The sequence below is a fragment of the Balaenoptera ricei genome, chromosome 4 (assembly GCF_028023285.1).
Source record: "Balaenoptera ricei isolate mBalRic1 chromosome 4, mBalRic1.hap2, whole genome shotgun sequence".
Taxonomy (NCBI): Eukaryota; Metazoa; Chordata; class Mammalia; order Artiodactyla; family Balaenopteridae; genus Balaenoptera; species Balaenoptera ricei.
The window spans coordinates 66,634,534-66,653,766 of NC_082642.1; the positions used below are offsets into that span (position 1 = coordinate 66,634,534).

Consider the following 19,233-nt stretch of genomic DNA (forward strand, 5'->3'; position numbering starts at 1 on the left):
GTCCATAATGAAGCTTGTGCCTATTTGGGGATAAATCTGTATCAAAAATCAAAAAATAATCGTAGTAGAATTGAACTCTGAAGCGGGGGAGAGGTCTTGTTTTTGCTTTAAATCATTGAAATTAAATGTAATGAAAAGTGATCAGAGTGCTTATTTTTACTTTGTTTTGTGGGAAATTGTGCTGGGAATGTGGGTCTATTGTGCACAAAGGATGTTGGCTTTATGCTGGAACCACCAGGCAGGTTGAGTTGAGAAACAATTAGCTCAGTCAGCAAGCCTTTGAATCTGATTAAGCCAGGAAGTGGTCACTCCCCAAGACAGAGCAGAATGAAGGGAATGAAGGCGGTAGCCCAACAAGAGGAATGATGTCTCTCTCTGAGAAAAACTAGTATTAGAATTTATTGTGTCAAATTTATGTCAAGGATTATATCACTACATTTTATTATTATTTCACTGAAAACAAATATGATCTTGTTTCCAAGTAGATCAACAGTCCACATGTGTCATGGCTACTGTCTCTAAGAAACTTCTGTTTATTGAGGCTTGACATACTCTCATGTTTTGGTAACAAAACATCTTTGAGACCTAGGACCCAAGTCACAGAGGAAAATGCAGGGCTTATACAAGACTGCTGGCCGGATTCTCATTACTCTGGGGGCTCTCAGTGTATTCTCTGGAGTTATTGCTTTCTTCCCAGTCTTCTCCTACAAGCTTTGGTTCACAGGATGGAGTGTCTGGATTGCTTGTCCCATCTGGAATGGAGCTTTGGTAAGAAAATATTTTTATTACATATGTTGAGAGAATAAAGGAAAGAGAGAAGGAAAGAGGGACCAGAATAACATGTCCTTTAAAAGTTTTCCAACAATATGAAGACATCAAAATTCTACAGAAAATCAGATTTTACCTTAGAACATTGATTTCTATTAGTTATCTTTTAAATATAAGGTTTTCTTAATATCATTTAATCATATCTACAACATATCAGGTATACTATAGTGAAAATGCTGTTTGAGAAATTCTTCAAAAATTATTTTATTTTAATCTTCTTTACCTGGACATTCTGAGAAATCGGAATCTATCTTTCGAAATTTGAATGTAGAAAAAAATATGAACCATGCAAAATAATTTTTAAATGAAGAACAAAGTAAAATAATTTTCAGACTAATGCTCTTATTAGAAACACCGGGGTGTGTTTATGTGACCGAAAGGTTTACAAGCCCCAAATCTTAGTTCTCCCATCTTTTTCTTTGAACACAACTGCTTAAACTGAAAATAATTGAAGAAGTTGAGTGATGGGCTTTACTAACTTCACATGTTGCCAAATTTGCATGTGTCAAATACACGTGGGTACTAAGTAACTGCTCAATGTCTGTCCGTTGAATGGTCACACAGGTGAATGATGGCACTGGTACCTCAGCTCCCTGGGTCAAAGAAACCAACGCGTGTAGTCTTGGGAGTAGGTGGCTGCCATGGAGGCATGATCGAAGAGGGGTTACAAAGGCCCGAACATCCAACAAGTCCTTCTCTCGTTGTTTCCTGGGATGCCTGACATTCACTATTAGAGACTAGACAATTTGACTTTGAAGCTTTTTGATCGTATGGAGTTTTCTCTTAAAATGTAGCCACTCTCAGGAGGGGCAATACTTTACGTTTTTAAAAAAATCAAACTTAACAGAGATATCATCTAAAAGCAAGACCCTAGGAAATATAATTTTAATTTACTTAATAAATAAATATGTATTGATAGCCTACTACATGCTTGAGTTACAATGGAGAATAAAACAAGATCTCAATATTAAAGGAATTTGGTCTAGTGGGGTTTAATGATGGTGTGCAGATGGAGGAAAGCGGGATGGTGGGAGCGTGGAACTGAACATGGAAACGATTTGATGGTATTTTTCTTTTTTTTATTTATGTATTCTTTTACACCACCACCCAAGTCTTGAACTTTTCCTCTTTCCCCCAACAACTACCCCAAACCACACATTCAAGGAGATGTTTATTAAACAGCTACTAGAATGCAGTGATGGCATTTATATAAATGACTACCAAACTTTTTTGTTGGTGACCCAGAGTAAGAAAAATATTTTACATCAGGACCTGGAATGTACATAAATACATCTATATATTTCTCTCAAGGTAAAAAGAGAGATACTGAAATATACATATAACTAGATTTATATAACATATGTTTCACAAAACAATATTTAACCTTCTATGTGAAGTGAATTCTGATATTTTCTATTCTAGTTAACTTTGTAAAAATTCTGACTTTACAACTGGCCCAAAATTTAACAAAACCATGGTTATAGCTCAATCCTGTGTCCCTTTCTTATAATTCTTTGCCTATCCCTGCAGGGTCTATCATAATATAGTCAACAGATATTGGTGATTTGATTAGGTTCACAGATTACTGAATATATGCTTTTTCTACACCAAACATCTGTTTGACCAATCAGACCCAGAGAAATGACATGACAAATCTCTAGCACATAGCTAATTGGCGGCTTTTTGATTTTTTGAGAGTGACAGCATGGGGAAGTAGAGTCAGAGAGTTAGGATTTGGGGAGGTGGGCCTCTGTTCAAATCCTGACTTTAACATTCTTGGTATGTAGTCTAGAGCAGTGCCCTCATTCAACCAGTCCCTCATTGCTTTTACCTGTAGAATGGGGAATTGCACAGGTAAAGAGAGCCCATGTGAAACTGTCTAACCTAAGAGGCGCAAAGAGAATGAACACAATTTGCTCAGAGACTGCATAATAAAGAGCTTTGCCAATTTTAAAGCCCTACACAAATGCTAGTTAATACAATGCCTTTCATTTATGCCCTACTCTCTGTCCAAACCCTTTGTTCCTAATCCCTTGCCACCTGCCTCACTCTCCCATTCTGTTCCCTGACGACCTGCTGAGTTCCCTATCATGTTACCTCCTGACCTCATCTCCAACCACTCTTCCCTTAGCTCTTTTCTTTCCCATCACGCTGGCTCCTTGTTTTCAAACATGGCAAGGTATGTTTCTGTCTCAGGGCCTTTGCACTGCCGGTTCTCTGCCTGAAGCCTTTTCTCACATACATCTTGTTCCCTAACTTTCTTCAATTCTTGGATCAAATGTCACTTTCTCACTGATGCCTTCCCTCATTACCCTGTTTAAAATTGCAGACCTTCCCCACAAATGGCATTCTCAATCTCTCATCCCCTGCTCTACTTTTCCCCTCATAACACCATCTAATATACAAAATAATTGACTGACTTATTGTCTGTTTGTTTGTCCTTTCCCCCCAAATGTAGATTGTACAAAGGCAGGATTTTTTTTTTCCTATTTTGTTCATTGCTATATCTCCAGCACTTGAAAGGGAGTAAGTGACATGCTAGGTATTCGTGCTAAATATTGCTTGATACCTATTGTCGAATGAGTGGTGAATGCCATGCTCTCCATTCTGACAGTACAGAATTCCTTATACAGTTGAGCTCTAATTAGGTGGCAAAGAATAAAGGTCAAGCTGGTATTTACACTAAAGCAGGAAAAAATCCTCACCAGAAGGAAAGCAATAAGAATGCTCACCCTTTCAATAATGTCTAAATTTGGAACAACATGATTTTTTTCCTAGTGAGTTTGGTAGTGAACCACAGCTCTGTCTGATCAGGGTCAACTTCAAAGGTCTCTGACTCATCCCACAACCTTCCCTGCCAATCACTTCTCAACTTGCCTGAAAAGTGTATCTTCCTCTGGTAGAAAGATAATTTGTACATTTCAAACATATTTCCTTTTGAAAATGACTCCATATCTCTTTTGAGATTGGAAGAGATAGATTTTAGAAGTGACCCATACTTTGTGTTTGTTCGGTGCCTTTCTTTCAAAGCTTTTTCTAAATTCTTCACGAATATTCCTCCTCAGACTCTCCTAGCTCAGTTCTGACAGCCACACGATAAGCAGTTTTCCTAGGATTTCTGAACCGTTATTGAAAGTCATCAGCTGCTAGAAAGTATGTAGCAAGGAGATCATTGAGCCGTAAGGACTGAGCTCTACTTTAATCCTGGAAATCCTGGCCTGTAGATCAAGCTCTGATGAACAGACTGAAGTGCACTGAGTTTAAAAACAGGACCTAAAGTCTGTAGGGTCCAGGGACTTGGCCAACTGTGAGCACCCAGACCCCTGCTTGGAGACAGGAACTTCGGAGAAAGGTAGGGCTGGACTCATCCATGCAAGCTCCAGTTTCCTCGTTCATTAAAGAAGGGACTTGATTGCACCAATGCTCAAGTCTCTTATAGCATCAACAGTCCTGTGATTTCCAATCAGCTGATGGTCCATTTTCCACTTAGATATCCTAAGCTTCTTGAAGCTTAACTGGTCCAAAAATGTAATCATCTTACCACCAAAAGCAATTATGCCTTCTCCTGACTTCCCAGTCTTTGAACCCAATTTCAAACCCCGGAGTGACTTTTGACTCAATCCTTTCCTCTAAACTAGTGTTTCTCAAACTGAAATGCGCATATAAATCACCTAGGGATCTTAAAATGCAGGCTCTGATTCAGTGAGTCTAGGGTGAAGCTGAGATTCTGCATGTCTGACAGCTTCCCAAGGGAGGAGGTGCTACTGGTCCTTAGGACAGTGCTTAGGGCAGCAATGCCCAAAACCAGCCCATTTCAGCCCCACTCCCACCCCACCACATCCAATCCATTGCCAACTTTTATTTTTCCTACGAGGCAAATCCCTATGCATTTTTTTCTTCTTCGTTCTCACTATGCACCACCTGTCCACCTCCTTACCACTTCCTGCCCCACTCAGGTTTTATGCCTTGAAACTTTGATAACCAATCTGTGGGAATCTATACATTAATGGGTTATAAAATTAACCTGTTGGGTAGCTAGCATTTAAACATATAGAATATGAATAGAATAGAATAGGATGGGACAGAATGGAATGGAATATAATAGAGAATACTACAGTGTATTACACATAATAAAGTTATTGTTATTTTGATTAGATGTAAAAATATTTGTAACTTGACCATGTTACAAAATATATTTCTTACTATGGGTAAAGGTTAAAAAAAAAAAAGCTTGAGGACCAAGGTCCTACAGAGACCTCTAGGCCAACGCAGCAAGCATACAATGACAGGCCCATCTTTCTAAACCTCTGCTGTGCTGGTCTAGCCCCATCTTCGAAAATCTTTAGTGTTGCTTCATTGTCCAAACCAAGTTCAGATATATTAGCCTGGATTTTGAGGCCCTCCACGCCCTGACCTCACATGGCTTTCAAGCCTGATTTCCTACTCCTCTCTGCCAGGAACTGACCCTCCCACCGGCTGCTACCCTGGCTGCCTGAACTGCCCTTCCCTCTGCATCTCCCACTGACGTCACGTCCATCCTTCAAACCTGCTTTGGGTCATGTTTCCCCCACAGTGCCTTCATTCCTTTCACACCTGGACTATAGATTCCGTTGAGAGTTGGAGCCATTATTTGTATAATTATTGCTTGGTGAGCTTGCTTATCTTACTCAGCTTCTCTGTGCCTCATTTTAAAAATAGGAGACTATCTACATCCTAGGGTCATTCATTATGAAAATTAAATGAATTAACACATGTAAAGCATTCGGTAGCGTGCCCGGCATAGAATAAGTGCTCAATAAATGTTAAACGTTATTATCATTATTCCATCGGCATAGTGCCTATCACATCCCTTGTTCCCAGTAGACCCAAAATAGATGTCCGTAAGTGAATAAATTAGCCCATGTTATAATAATTCCTCTAAAAGTTTCTATTTCTGTTGTGAAGCTCTCTGCTTCCTTCAATTCATCTGCTTCTGGGAAATGCATCCTTACTGGGGCCATTTAAAGATTTAGCGGGAGGGGTCATAATTAGCATGCAAAACATTAGCAGCAACTTTTGCAAGTAATGTCCTTGGAACTGTCCCCACAGAGCAAGTCCACAGCCTGTCAAGGAGAGCCGAGGGTGGAGAGTGCAGGGCTGGGCCTCCAGCTGCACCCCCACCCTCCCCAGGCATGGCTTCCTTTCCGCCCTTCCTCACAACCTGACCGCCCCGCTCTACCCAACTCTTCACCTCCCAGACCCTCCCACATTTCCTTTTCCCACTTGACTTCTCTTCCCTCAGATCTCTTCCTTTTTTAAAAAATTTTTTGGCTGTGTGGCACAGCATGTGGGATCTTAGTTCCCCGACCAGGGATCAAACCCATGCCCCCTGCACTGGAAGCGTAGAGCCTTAACCACTGGGCCACCAGACAAGTCCCAAATCTCTTCCTTTTTTATTCTATTCCCCTTCCCTGTCTAAAAATAAATTTTTTTAAAAAATGAAAGGAAGAAAAAGGAAAGCCTGTGACTCTTGGGGGAATACCCGCACTCCATCTCCCACACACGGCCGGGCACCAGGAAAGATGGGTATGCTTGGCTCCTGAGCCACAGTCCTCAGGGTGGATTTAACAAGTTACTGAACGGCATTCATACACCAGCTTCCCCCATGAAAGATCTTTTTCAAAGTTTTGTGTAAACAAAGCAAAATTGAAGCTGGCAGCTACAACAGAAATAACAGGCAACTGCAATTCTGCAGGATTTTTCAACTTTTGAAAGGAAAGAAACAGTTTGTGCCAAAGTAGTTAAGGCAACCTGGAATCTAAGCATCTGATAATGTCAGCTATCTACTTGGACTTCAACGAGCAGAGACATCTCCTTTGCTTTTTATCTCGTTCGCTTTAGTGTTTCTCTCACACAGAGGAGTGACGTGTCAGTTGAACGCTTTGCCTCTGAAAGCAGAGACTAGCCCCAGGCTTAGCATCAGTGCTACAGTTGCTCTTAATAATTCTCCTGTTTTGTTGTACTGTTTATGCTGGCTCAACCTCCATAGGGTCCCTTGGAAACTTTCCTCTTGCAGAATCAAGCCAACCTCTTTTGATTGCAGATGGTTCTGTTTTTATCCATGGGAGTTATATGGTATGGCGATGCCAAAGTCTGGAATGTCAGGCTTAGCTACATGAGAAGTTTTGTGTGAGTGTACGTGTGCGTGCTTTTTTTCCCTTGCTCTCAGATTCTCTAAATCCAATATTCAAAATAGAATATGCCAGGAAAATGAAAAGCTAGGTCTCAAAACAATAAATATGCCAGACCTGGAGCTACAAAAAGCAACAACCCACAAAACCATATTGGTAAAAGCTCTGATTTTTTTCCCCTGTTGATACTATACATACAGTCATGTTTATTTCTCTGTCAAAACCCTAAATTGTAACTCTTTTTAAACCTGTCCTCATTCTGTATCTTATTTCAGGCACATCTCTTCCTGGTTTTCTCTCCCAACCTCAAAACATTCCTTGACCAGGAACAAATGATTTATGGGTTGGGAATAAGCAATTTCCAGACTCTGATTACAAAGGTCTCCATCAGACCCGGTGCCGAAGCGAAGATGAGCCCAGAATTTTTTTTTCATTATCTATTGCTCAGTTCTGGTGACACCATTCCCTCCTTTGTGGAACTATTTTCATTCTGCATTTGGGGGCTTTTTCTTCAACGGAGACTATGAAGAACTCTCTTTTGAAAAGCTGGACACCACTACCCCCAGAACAATAAATGCCCCATCATGCATTCATTCTAATGATAATCTTTGTTATTTGAGAGACAGGGCTCACCAAGCAGGCTGAGGCCACAGAATCTCAAAAGAAAGCAAAGGGTAAAAGATATACCGCTGCCGGGAGGGTTTGGGGGGTGGGTGTGGTTCTGTGACACGTTTCCTTTTCAGTTCCTCCCATTTGTAAATTTAGCAAATTGGAAAAAGATGAACAATAGACAATTAATCAAAATAAAACATACGGCAAGGGTTTTAAAGCCAAGCTTTCATTGCAGTGACATCTTACAGTAGTAAAGGTTATAATTGTGATGGCAACGGCAACATAGAAAATCAAAAAAATGAGCTTGTGTGAATCATGTCTCTGTGACACTGATGGCTTCTTTTCCTCATTGTCATCATGGATGAGGAGGTGATCAGAGCCATAAATCCATTTAGCCATTTGCTATTCCTTCTGGTTTATGATAAAGTTGTCAAACCGTGAAGCAAACTGAACTCTTTCCAGAGGTACCTTCTCTCACGGGATGTTGTTTTTCCATTTTCCTTTCGCAGGCCATCATGACTGGTATACTCCTACTGTTGGCTCACAAAGAGTGGACTCAGAGACACCTGGTAAATGTATAGACATCGAGTAGGTTGGCAGAGAAAGTTTGAAGGTCAAATCTCTACTAGTTCAGGATGGAACACAGAGAATGATTTCTGATTATAATTGAATCCTATCTAATAGATGCCTTACTATGATGAATTTCAGTAATAAATGATGTTTTAAATGCATAATTTTTATCTGATACCTGCTCCAAACATTTTCTACCAGTTCCTGTGATTATTGTATTTAGATAGTGTAGTCTGGGGAGGACAGAATCAGTGTTAGTCTTCCTGAATTTCATTCTGAAAAAGTGGATCTATAGGATCCTCTGTTTTTAATAATGTATTTTCAAGTCTCAATTCCTCAATTTGGTATCTCCTTCCAATCTCCCTGTTACTTCTTCTCCTAAAAAAGGATGAAAAGTCTGTGATATCTTGCATTTCAACAGTATAGAGCCAAGTAAATCCCAAGGTACAGAAAGACTACCTTGATTTGATTATAGCTCCTCTTCCCATGGCTACAGCAGGGCTTCTCAAACTTTAATATATGTGTGAATCACCTGGGGATCTGGTTAAAATGCAGATTTTGATTCAGTAGATCTGAGTGAGGCCTGAGTCTCTACATCTCTAATAAGTTCCCAGGGGATATTAGTGCTCCTGGACCATAGACCACACTCTGAATAACAAGGTCCTAGGGTAAGGCAGGGATTCTGTTCACTCATCTTTGTGTTCCCACCCAGACTGGTTCTCAACACATGATAGGAGGTAAGTAAATAAATGTATTGAGTGGAGTTGATTTCATTTTTGCTTCAGTGGGTTGATATGTTATTCTCCCATAGTGAAGGTTCAAGAGGAAGGCAAAAGGGCCTAAAGAGACGGTTGTAACCCATTTCTCCTTCATTTCCCAGTAGGAAAGATTAATAGCCAGCATCTCTTTCTTTCCACATATTGCTAAAAAGCTTCTGAAAAATCTAGTTCCCAAAGTAACAATTTGTTTCTGCTTTATTTTCAGTGGGAAGCTAGTTTCACCTTTGTGATTCTGAGCATCCTGGGATGTCCACTTCATTTTACTGTAGCCTTGGCATCTGCTCTCCTTGGCCCGTATTGCTTCTACTCCTTTTGGGGGATTGCAGGGACCAATTACCTTGGTTATGCAGTTGCCTTTCCTTTTCCATATGCAAAATTCCCATCAGTTTGTGTAGACCCACCACACTATGAAGAGTACCACCTGACACTTCAAGCTTTAGACTTGTGCCTGAGCTTTGCCATGCTCTGTGTGTCCCTGACAGCGTTCATCACACTTTCTGCAAGACTTATCCGGAATGGACACATAAATGTAAGTTTCCAGAAAGGGGCAACCAGTTCCTGTTCCATCCTAAATGCTAAAATGGAAAGTTTGGTATATTAATACTTAATCTGTCTCTCTTTTTTACCCCTGTATCTTGTGTAACCAAAATTCTCCTACTCTTTCTACTTCTACTCCAGCTAAGAGGCTGATATATAATACATCAACATCAGATTTAGCTTTCTAACTTTTTCCAAAAGGGCTGATAATAATTTTAATATGATAATAATAGAATTTAGTATGTGTCGGTGTACTTCCCATTTCACAGATAGTAAACGGAGGCTAAAGAGTTTGTATAACTTGCCCAAGGTCACACAGCTTAATGACTAGTAGGACCAGATTCAGAACCCAGAGCTATTTCTCTTCATCAGGCCAGATTTGTCCTGGGCTCCCTCATCCCCCTCCTTGCCTCCTCTGCTCCTCTGCCAGACCATTAAGATGCAAGGCTCTGGCCTCCAGGAGGGATAGAGCGGGGTCACTGGGAAAACAGCACAAGTGATTTCTGATTCCAAATTCCTACAGTTGATACTGGGTCCCTCCTTTGTGGGTTGAACAACCTCCCTCTGAAAAGAGGTATTTCTCACTGCAAACTCTTATACTGGCTTTATGATTCAAGTTAGGATTATGTCAGGGTCAAGTGAATTTGGGTTATGTTAGCCAATTTTTTTCCAGTTTCATCCTATCAGCACCAACCAGTAAAGCTGGAAGACAAGAATTTGGCACTCTCAATGCTTTTTGTGGTCAGTCTTGTCCTCTTCAACTTCTTCATAAATCTGCAAAGGAAATCCTGTACATTCTTAGGAACAGAGTTGATTTTACAAGGAACTTGCCGAGAAACAAGGCAAGCAGACCCAAATCACCGCCCCCGCTGTACTGCCAGGGCATGTAGAAGTTTAGTATTTGAGAATTCTCCCTTGTGGCAAATGTCCTAACTTTCTAGACTATTTACTAAGGAACATATGCGTAGGAGAACCACACGTTAAAAGTTGACAGTCATAACCCCTTAGCATGCATAGCTAATCAGACATCTGGCTGTCATTTTAAGCATGACCCTCACAACACTGAGGTTTAATGTAGGGTGGAGGATAGGGAGAAAAGAATGAAAAAAATATACGCCGAGCTTGGTAAGCCAACAGCGCCTTACCATGGAAACCCAACAGTGAGACCACCTAAAGTGCCTGGAGAGAGAGAAAATTAATTGAAAGCAGAGCAAAGTTCTGTGACTTCAGGATTTTGCCTTTGCCCATCTTGCTCAGAACAGTTTCTTGCTGTGTGGTTTCTGAGCTAGGTACAGGACCCAATGCAACTACAACGCGTTCCTCAAAGGGAATCAGTGACATCAGAAACACCCAGGGTTTTTGTGAAACTAGATTTCTGCATCCCTTCCAGGTCCATTCCCACTATGTCAGAAATTCTGGGGTTGGAGGCAGGGAACGTGCGTTTTTAACACATGCCCCCAAGAGATCCTGATGAAAATTCTCTTCCTAGCACAGAATGCACTAAGTATCAATTCTGGACAGAATCTCAGTTTTCCCATTTGTATAAAATGCAGCACTGGTTTGGGTGAGAGTTCTAGATAAATTTAACAAGCATGTCTTTGTTGAACATTCTTGGATGACTTGACACCACTTAATCCATAGGGGTGGCAGATCACGTTTCGTTAGCGAGGATGAGTGGCTGACATAATGGGATATGATGTCCTGTATTAATAAATACACCGCTGTTGCCTCGAGACCAAAAGGAGCTCAGGAAGCCTGAACAAACCTTTGTTACCATGCAGAAATCTCAGCTACATTAGGCACAATTTCTAGCAGTGAAATAAATGCATTGTTTATTAAAATTCTAGAAAACACATAACTTTCTTAGAAAGAAAGGTGGATCGTTTGCTGGGGTACAGAATTCTATGTAGTGATTCTACTTTTAATGAACCTCTGTGTAGTTATGTTGCTAGATTCTCTACAGTGCTGAAAGGGATAAGTAATATTTTTAAATGTTTATTTAAAACTATTAATAAACACTGTGAAATATGCTGCTGATTCACACATTTTTCATATAAACAGAACACTGAAAGTGCTTTTAAAACCTGCCCACTTTTAAGTGTCTGCCTGAAAAGTAAAATTCTTTTATGTAAATATAGTACATAGCAGGAAACTCAAGAGCTATGAAAATTTGTAAAAAAGAAAAAGGTGATGGTTTGAAGGAGGATTTGGGGGAAATTGTGGTTGTACTGTAAAACAAAATCAATTTTTTCAGATCTATATGTAACAGTCAATATTATGATGAAAAATATTCCCTCGTAAGGGTTTGTTTCTGCAAGTTTAAAAACATGTTTTCAAAAATGAATCAAGCACCCCTTTAGGAATCACCACATTCATTATTTCTTCCTTCCTGTGCCTTTTCAGTTTAGTAGAATTGAAGTCATCTTGTGTCCCAGTCAGCTCAAGCTGCTATTAAAAAATGCCATAGACTGGGTGGCTCAACCAACACACATTTATTTCTCACAGTTCCAGGGACTGGAAGTCCAAGATCAAAGTGCCAGCATGGTTGGTTTTTGGTGAGGCCTTTCTTCCTGGCTTGTGGATGGCTGCCTGCTCACTGTGTGCTCTCAAGGCCTGTCCTGGGCTTGCTCCTAGAGAGAGGAGCAATCTCTCTGTCTCCTATTTTTTACAGACACTAATCTCATCATGGGCACCCCACACTTATGACCTCATCTAAACTTAATTACCTCCCAAATGACTTACTTCCAAATACTATCACAGTGGGGATTGGGATTTCAACATATGGATTTAGGAGGGGACATAAACAGTTGATAGCATCTTATTGAAGGTAACACAGTGACAGTGTATGAGCATACAGTCAACTGGTACCCAACTAAAACCAGAGGTCTAATGCTTGAAAGAGGCATGAAGGGTTCGATGTTTTTGACAAACACTCACAAAAGCATGGTGTGACTGATACAGACTGAATGTTTGTGTCACCCCCAAAATCTACATTGAAGCACTAACCCCCACTGTGATGGTGGTAATTAGATTTGGATGAGGTCATGAGGGCAGAGCCCCCGTGATGGGGTTAGTGCCCTTATAAGAAAAATGAAGAGACCAGCGTGCTCTGTCCCTCTCCACCGTGATAGTATACAGAAAGAAGGGGACCGTTTACAAACTAGGAAGTGGGCTCCCACCAGACACTGAATCTTCTGACACCTTGATCTTGGACTTCCAGCCTCCAGAACTGTGAGAAATGTCTGTTGTTTAAGCCATCCAGTCTATGGTAGTGTGTTACAGCAGCCCAGGCTGACTAAGGCAGTGAGTCCTTCCAAATTTCAAGGGCCTCGTGGGAAGGGGTGGAGTTGGGAGAGGACTAAGAGACCCCTGTTTGTGTGGTTCCTTGCAACACCCTGAAGTGACACTGTGGGCTTAGGACTCAGTGCAGAGGGCAAATGAGCACCACACAGAATTAAGTTGAAAAACTAAAATGCATAACAACCATAGCTGAAATTGTCTACATTCTTGGTCCAGTAAGTAATAAAGTGATGAGAAAGGAAAGAATTGGGACGCCAGACGCGCTGCAGCTGTCCCCTGCAGCTACTCTGCCCCTCCTCCATGGAATGGAATGGCTTCGTTTGTTTTCCTTTCATTATTCATTGTTATGTTTGGGGTTGTTTTTTTTTTTAATGAAAGGGGGAAAGAAAATATTTTCTCCTTCTCATGTGATACAATGGTTTTATTTTTTTTTTCAATGAACTGAGAAATATTTGCCATAAAAGATGTAGGTAAACCCTCTAAATGCAGTTTAAAACATGGGGACAGATTATTTATCAGTGGAGGGCAAACAAAAGGCAAATTAACAGCAATATACTGGTTCCAAATCTTTCAGCAGACGTACTCTGCATCATTAGCAATAGAAATGTGTTTTGAAAGAAATTCTTCCATGACTCTTATCCTAAAGTTCTGAGGTCCCACATTGGGCTATAGCAAGGTGTTTCTGGTGCTTCTGGGAAATAATCCCCTTGGGTAGATCCAGTAAAACTCAAGCAGTACTGTGCAACTGTAAGAATCCACTGTATTTCTTCCTCACAAATTCTGTTATGTGGTCACCTCAAAGTGGTCAGTCGAAAAATCAGAATCTAGAAAAATAATTGCAATTCAGGGCATTACTATTCCTTCTATCTCATAATTTTCTCTGGAATAATAATAATGGTGACATAAAACTGGGTGATAGAAGAATAATTGTAGGTGTTATTTATTGGATAGTTACTATTTGCCTACTTTATTCCTGACAGCACTCCAAAGCTCATTGACCCCATTTCACAGATGAGGATGTCAAGGTGGCCACGTAGGGTCAGGGTTCTCTCCCAGGTCTTGAAGGGCCTAGAGACCAGGCTCCTCGCTACTGGACCACACCTCTTAGGTGGTGCATCTCCAGTCTTACGTACTCCAGGTGACTTGGCATAGTCATGATTTTCATGGACAATTTTTCTTATGTTTCTCACAGACAAAAATTAACTCATATTTTAGAAATGGAAGCTATTTTCTCCAGGATATTTTCATTCTATTAAATCAGTGGGACCATGCCAAGGGTGATAGCAAGTTACTAAGAGAGGAAAAGTGTCCATTGTAATGTATTTTAAAAAGCTTGATATTTTGTCAAAGAGGGAGCAATAGGTGGGGTGGGGTTAGTAACCAGAGAACTGCTTTTTGTCCATTTTTACTTTATAAATTATTGTGAGCTTCAACATATTTTCCTTTTGACATTATCTTTTAATATAAAATATCCTAGTAGACTTTTTTCCTTGCCCCTTACTCTTAATCTAAAATGTTCTTACTATGAATATAATTTTTAACAAATTTTAAATGTTTTAAATGTCATATTTTTAAAAATTAGAAAGAGATTTAAAAGAAAGAAGAAATTTTTGTTTCATAACAGGGCAGAAACTTGAGTAGAAATCAGAAGCCTCCATCCTCTACAATCAGTTAAAGTCAGTTTTCAACAAAGAAAACTGAATTTATACTAGTGAATATTTCAGAATGACTGTAATGGTGCTAATCTGTGAGTACAAAACCATTTAGGAGTGCAACAATGTTGGTTGGGTACTTTAAATTTTATTAATTAAAGAGGAGAATACGTGACAGCTACTATTGGATGCCTGAGTTCCCGCCTCAGATGAAAAAAGGGAGAGAAATAGAGGAAATAATGAGGGTGAAACACAGTGGGAGCCGTGGGGGGTGAGGAATGACACGACGACACTTCCCCTCTCAGACCCAGCCTAGGAACCAGAGAGGACAGTGGACAAGGCAGCAGTGCACCCTGCACACATCAGTAGTCGTGCACCTGAGCTTCCTCATCTCTGAGACCACAGGGCTTGGCAGCCGACCTCCGAAGACCTTGCCAGATCTTTCTCAGTCTGTGATTTTGAAAGAAAACTTTATTTCATTTGAGAAGATTACCATTCAGAAGGGAGGGCTGTCAGCAGCAATGGGTGGCTCTCTAGCTGTCCTAAGCCACACTGATGTGTCACTGGGGTGCACCACATGGCCTTGCTATGCCAGCTCAAGAAGTGATAGACACCAGCAACGGTGCTCGAGCGAGGCTTGAGAGTTGTCACAGATCCACAGCGCACTGTAACCACTTGAGTAAAGCACCTTTCTTTGCTCCATGTTCAATCTGTCATATCAAACCAACCAGAATTATCTTGTTGCTTGCCTTTTTAAAAACTTACTTAGTATTATATATTGCTCAGCCATAAAAAAGAATGAAATATTGCCATTTGCGGCAACATGGATGGAACTAGAGATTATCATACTAAGTGAAGTAAGTCAGAAAAAGAAAGACAAATATGAGATCACTTATATGTGGGATCTAAACAATAATACAAATGAATCTATATACAAAACAGAAACAGACTCACAGACATAGAAAACAAACTTACGGTTACCAAAGAGGAAAGGTGAGGGAGGGGTAAATTAGGAGTATGGGATTAATAGATACAAACTACTACACATAAAATAGATAAGCAATAAGGATTTACTGCCTAACACAGGGAACAATATTGCATATCTTGTAATAACCTATAATGGAAAATAATCTGAAAAAATATATATATATATAACTGAATCACTTTTCTGTACACCTAAAACTAACACAATATTGTAAGTCAACTACACTTCAATTTAAAAAATTAGAAAAAAAACCCCCCAAAACTTAGCAGTATATAATTGAATAAGTAAGACGCTTATGACTCCACTTTATTTTATTTGCAAAAAGGTTGTTCTTAAATGTATTTATTCTCTTACATCATATAATTAACCTAGAGTCCTGGATGAAACAGAAAGTTCCTTGTTAAAGCAATAGAATTACTAGGTTCTGGACAGTAATTAGTACCTATTTGACAAGAGGAGTATCTTCTGTTCACCAGAAATGACTTCTCTCTTGTCACATATCAAGAATTATGAACCTAAAGCCCTAAATATAATATTCCTTATTTATCCTTGCTCCTCAACATTTATTGAGCATGTACTATGAGCCAGATATGCTAAAGTACAGAAAAATGAGCAAAACACATTCTGGCTCTCCATTGACTTATAAGGACTGAGGGGAAATGAGACTTGGGCCAGGAGGATCAAGAGCCCAGATGAGGAATAACAACACCTGAGTTAGGTAGTGATAGTGGGCATGAGAAGAGGTGATACATTTGAGAGATACTTAGGAAGTAGAATCAATGGACTTCATAACAGGTAGCATGTGGGACAAAGGAGGAGTCCAGGAAGACGCAAAGGGGTTCTGGACCATGAGAGGCACAACAGAGTGATTGGATTTAATGTGTGAGTCCCACTCTTGTCACTTAAGGTAAATATTCAGTTTCACATCTCATCATTAAAAAAAAAATTATTGTAAGAACTTAAAAGAAGAAATCAGAGGACTTCTACCTGGGATTCTAGCCAATGAGTTACTAAAATTTGCCATTGGACACTCCATCAAGTTGTTTGCATATCAAAAAATCAATGATGCTTTGCTTTGAGTTTATAATAAACCTAGTGCAGAAGGGCATGGGCTATAAGACAGTTTCAATGTAGGCTGAATTAATTTAACAATGTATCACTTCTTTCTTCTACTGAATCTCCCATGGCAAAGATTGGCTGTGAATGACCTATAGATAGCCAAGCCCAATGGTCTCTTTTCAATCCACATCTTCCTTGACTGCTTTCTTCATGAAATTATCTCCCTTGACTTCCACGCACCATTCTCTTTGGTTCTCTTCCTTCTCCATGGCTTTTCCTCCTCAATCTCCTCCTAAAGGTCCTCTGCTCTGCTCACCACTTAAAAACTGGTACCCTCACTTACCACTTTTGGGCTGGCGCCTCACACATCCGCATCTGTAGCCCAGTCCCCTCTCCTGCTCTAATGAGCTCTACATCTGACTGTTTTCTAGACACTCTCTTGGTGTCCCTCAGACACATCAAACTCCAGGTGTTCATCGTGGAGTGCATTAGCTCTTCGTCCTCAACACCTGCTCCTCTTCCTGTATCTGCATCTCAGTTGCCAACACTCATGATACTCAGGACAAGCCTGAGACCTGGAGTCATCCTTGACTCCTTACACCTGAGACCGTCACCGTATCCTGACAACTGTACCTCTCAAGTATTTCTCTAATGTGTCCTCCGTTCTCTGTACCAACGGTGATGACCCTCGTTTGGCTTCCATATTCTCTCACTCAGACTGCTTTGCTTCCAGTCTGTCTTTCTTAAAAAGTATCCTCCACACAGGCTCTAGAAGGAGCTCTCAGGTTCAAATCTGTGCTTATCATTCCCCTGCTTTAAATCCTTCTGCGGCTCCCCTTCACTCTCAGGATACAGCCAAGCTCCTTTGCATGACATCATGTGTACTCAGCTCCTCTCTGAGCACGTGAGTTCCTCGAGGACAGGGACTGTCTAAGGTGAGCAAGAAAGGTGGGACTGGGAGTGTGAGAATCAAAAGAGGAAAAGAGAAGCAGGTCGCGATACTGGATGTCATTTTTATGTCTTCCTAGCCATAGCTAAAATCTTACCTAAACCTACAGCAGGAATATTTTAAATTTAAAGACAATTCACATGTCATGGGGAAATTTACTATGGTCATGGAACCCAAAAAGAATATCCAGAAAGGAATACATAGAAAAAGTAGATTTGAATTTCCATACCAAGGAGCAGTGGTTTAATGAAGAATTGCTTTCAGCATTATGAAACATAGAGAACCTGATATGGTACTTTTGAAATCAGACAGTTTGAGGGGTAATTGCTTCTTCTGTCATGTACTATCTGAGTAGCCTTGAACAAATGAATACTGAATCTCTCTGAGCCTAAGGTCCTTGTTGGTAAAATGGAGATAACACCTACCTCACATGTTGCAAAATGAAATGATATAATTACTATTAAGAGCCTTTACACTGAGCATGGTACTTGATAGGCCTCAAGAAATGTTTGCTATCTTCCCCTCACTGCTAATCAAATTTAAATTCTTGACTCAGTCAAAGATTTCAGAAAGTGCCCTTTAGCCTTCTGTAAGTTTTGAAAAACCCCAAACCAGTCCAAACCAGACAAAACAAACAGCAAACCACCAAAAGAGATAGTCAACAGAGAGACTCCCTACTCTTTAGGCAGCCCCTCCACAAAAGTAATGGTTCTTCTGGACCGTTTCACGCTTATGCCAGAAATTTTATTACACATGTATTTCTTTTTTTATATCTCTCTGCCATCCCCCTCCACCAGTATCACCAATTTTGTTCTCTCTGGTGATTCCTCTTAAATCCTTAAGAGGTACCATGATGCTGTTACTTGAGTCATTCTTCACTGGGCTCCTGTGATATAAAAAAGGCTAAATTAAATGTCAGAAATGACACTCTATTTTCTCTGATAAATTGTAGAAATAAACACTATTGTATTTTTTTTTCTTCCTAGGGTCAAAAGAATGGACAATAAATTTGAAGCAATGTTCCTCTTAAATTTGTCATCTTTGTGACCATTATTTTGAAATATTTCTAAAATAATTTTGATCTTTAAACATTTTTCCTCTATGTTCTTATAAAATAAAAAATTGAAGTAGTTGTACACTTTAGCCCTTTTTGATGGTTAACCTTGTTTTTTCTGATTTACATGCTATGATACAAAAATTGAAATTATGTCAGTGTTGTCATAGAATTTTAAAATCTGAAATATAAGTTGGAAGTGAATGAATGTTTCTTTAAATTCCTCTTGTTCCCTGTGTGATGTTTCATTGAACTGTAATTTCATATTACCCAAATTAAGGAAACGCTTTCACACCCTTTCTTCATTGCCATTACCAAAGTGACTCTAAATCTTCAAAACACAATTAAAACTTTGAATTGTGGGGATAATGAGAACGCTCTCCTGCAGGGGGACTGTGGTCCTCCCTCCTGACCTCTCTATAGCTTGTCTTTGGCACTTAAGACAAACTACTTAATTAATTGGAAGAGAGGCACTTATTAGAGGCACTTTAGATGAATTTTTCATCAAATGTCCCAAGATTCATATGCCCCTGACAGCTCAGCCATTCCTAAGTGGCAACTCCAGTCAGCTGTTGAGTGGTTCTAAATGTAAAATGTCTTTCTTGTCTTGGCTAGAGACCTGCTTCTTATAGCCTCTGTGTCTCTGTGTCTTGGTCCTGCATCTGTAGCCCCTGAGAGCACAGTACAGAGGTTCTCAAATGTGGTTCCAAGGTCAGCAGCATCAGCAGCGTCTGGGAA

General features: G+C 40.0%; 1 protein-coding gene across 2 annotated transcripts; it reads left to right on the plus strand.

Annotated features, from left to right (window-relative positions):
• Positions 1 to 609: 609 nt before the first annotated feature.
• TMEM212 (transmembrane protein 212) lies at positions 610 to 18,489 on the plus strand. 2 transcript variants are annotated; one of them, XM_059922003.1, is made up of 4 exons: positions 610 to 768; positions 8,120 to 8,179; positions 9,165 to 9,488; positions 18,428 to 18,489. In XM_059922003.1, exons 1-4 carry the CDS (start codon positions 610 to 612, stop codon positions 18,446 to 18,448), a joined length of 564 nt encoding a protein of 187 aa, XP_059777986.1. In that variant the 3' UTR covers positions 18,449 to 18,489. The 2 variants fall into 2 exon arrangements, with proteins under 2 accessions (XP_059777986.1, XP_059777985.1); XM_059922002.1 differs by lacking the exon at positions 18,428 to 18,489 and having other exon boundaries at positions 9,165 to 9,560.
• Positions 18,490 to 19,233: the final 744 nt, after the last annotated feature.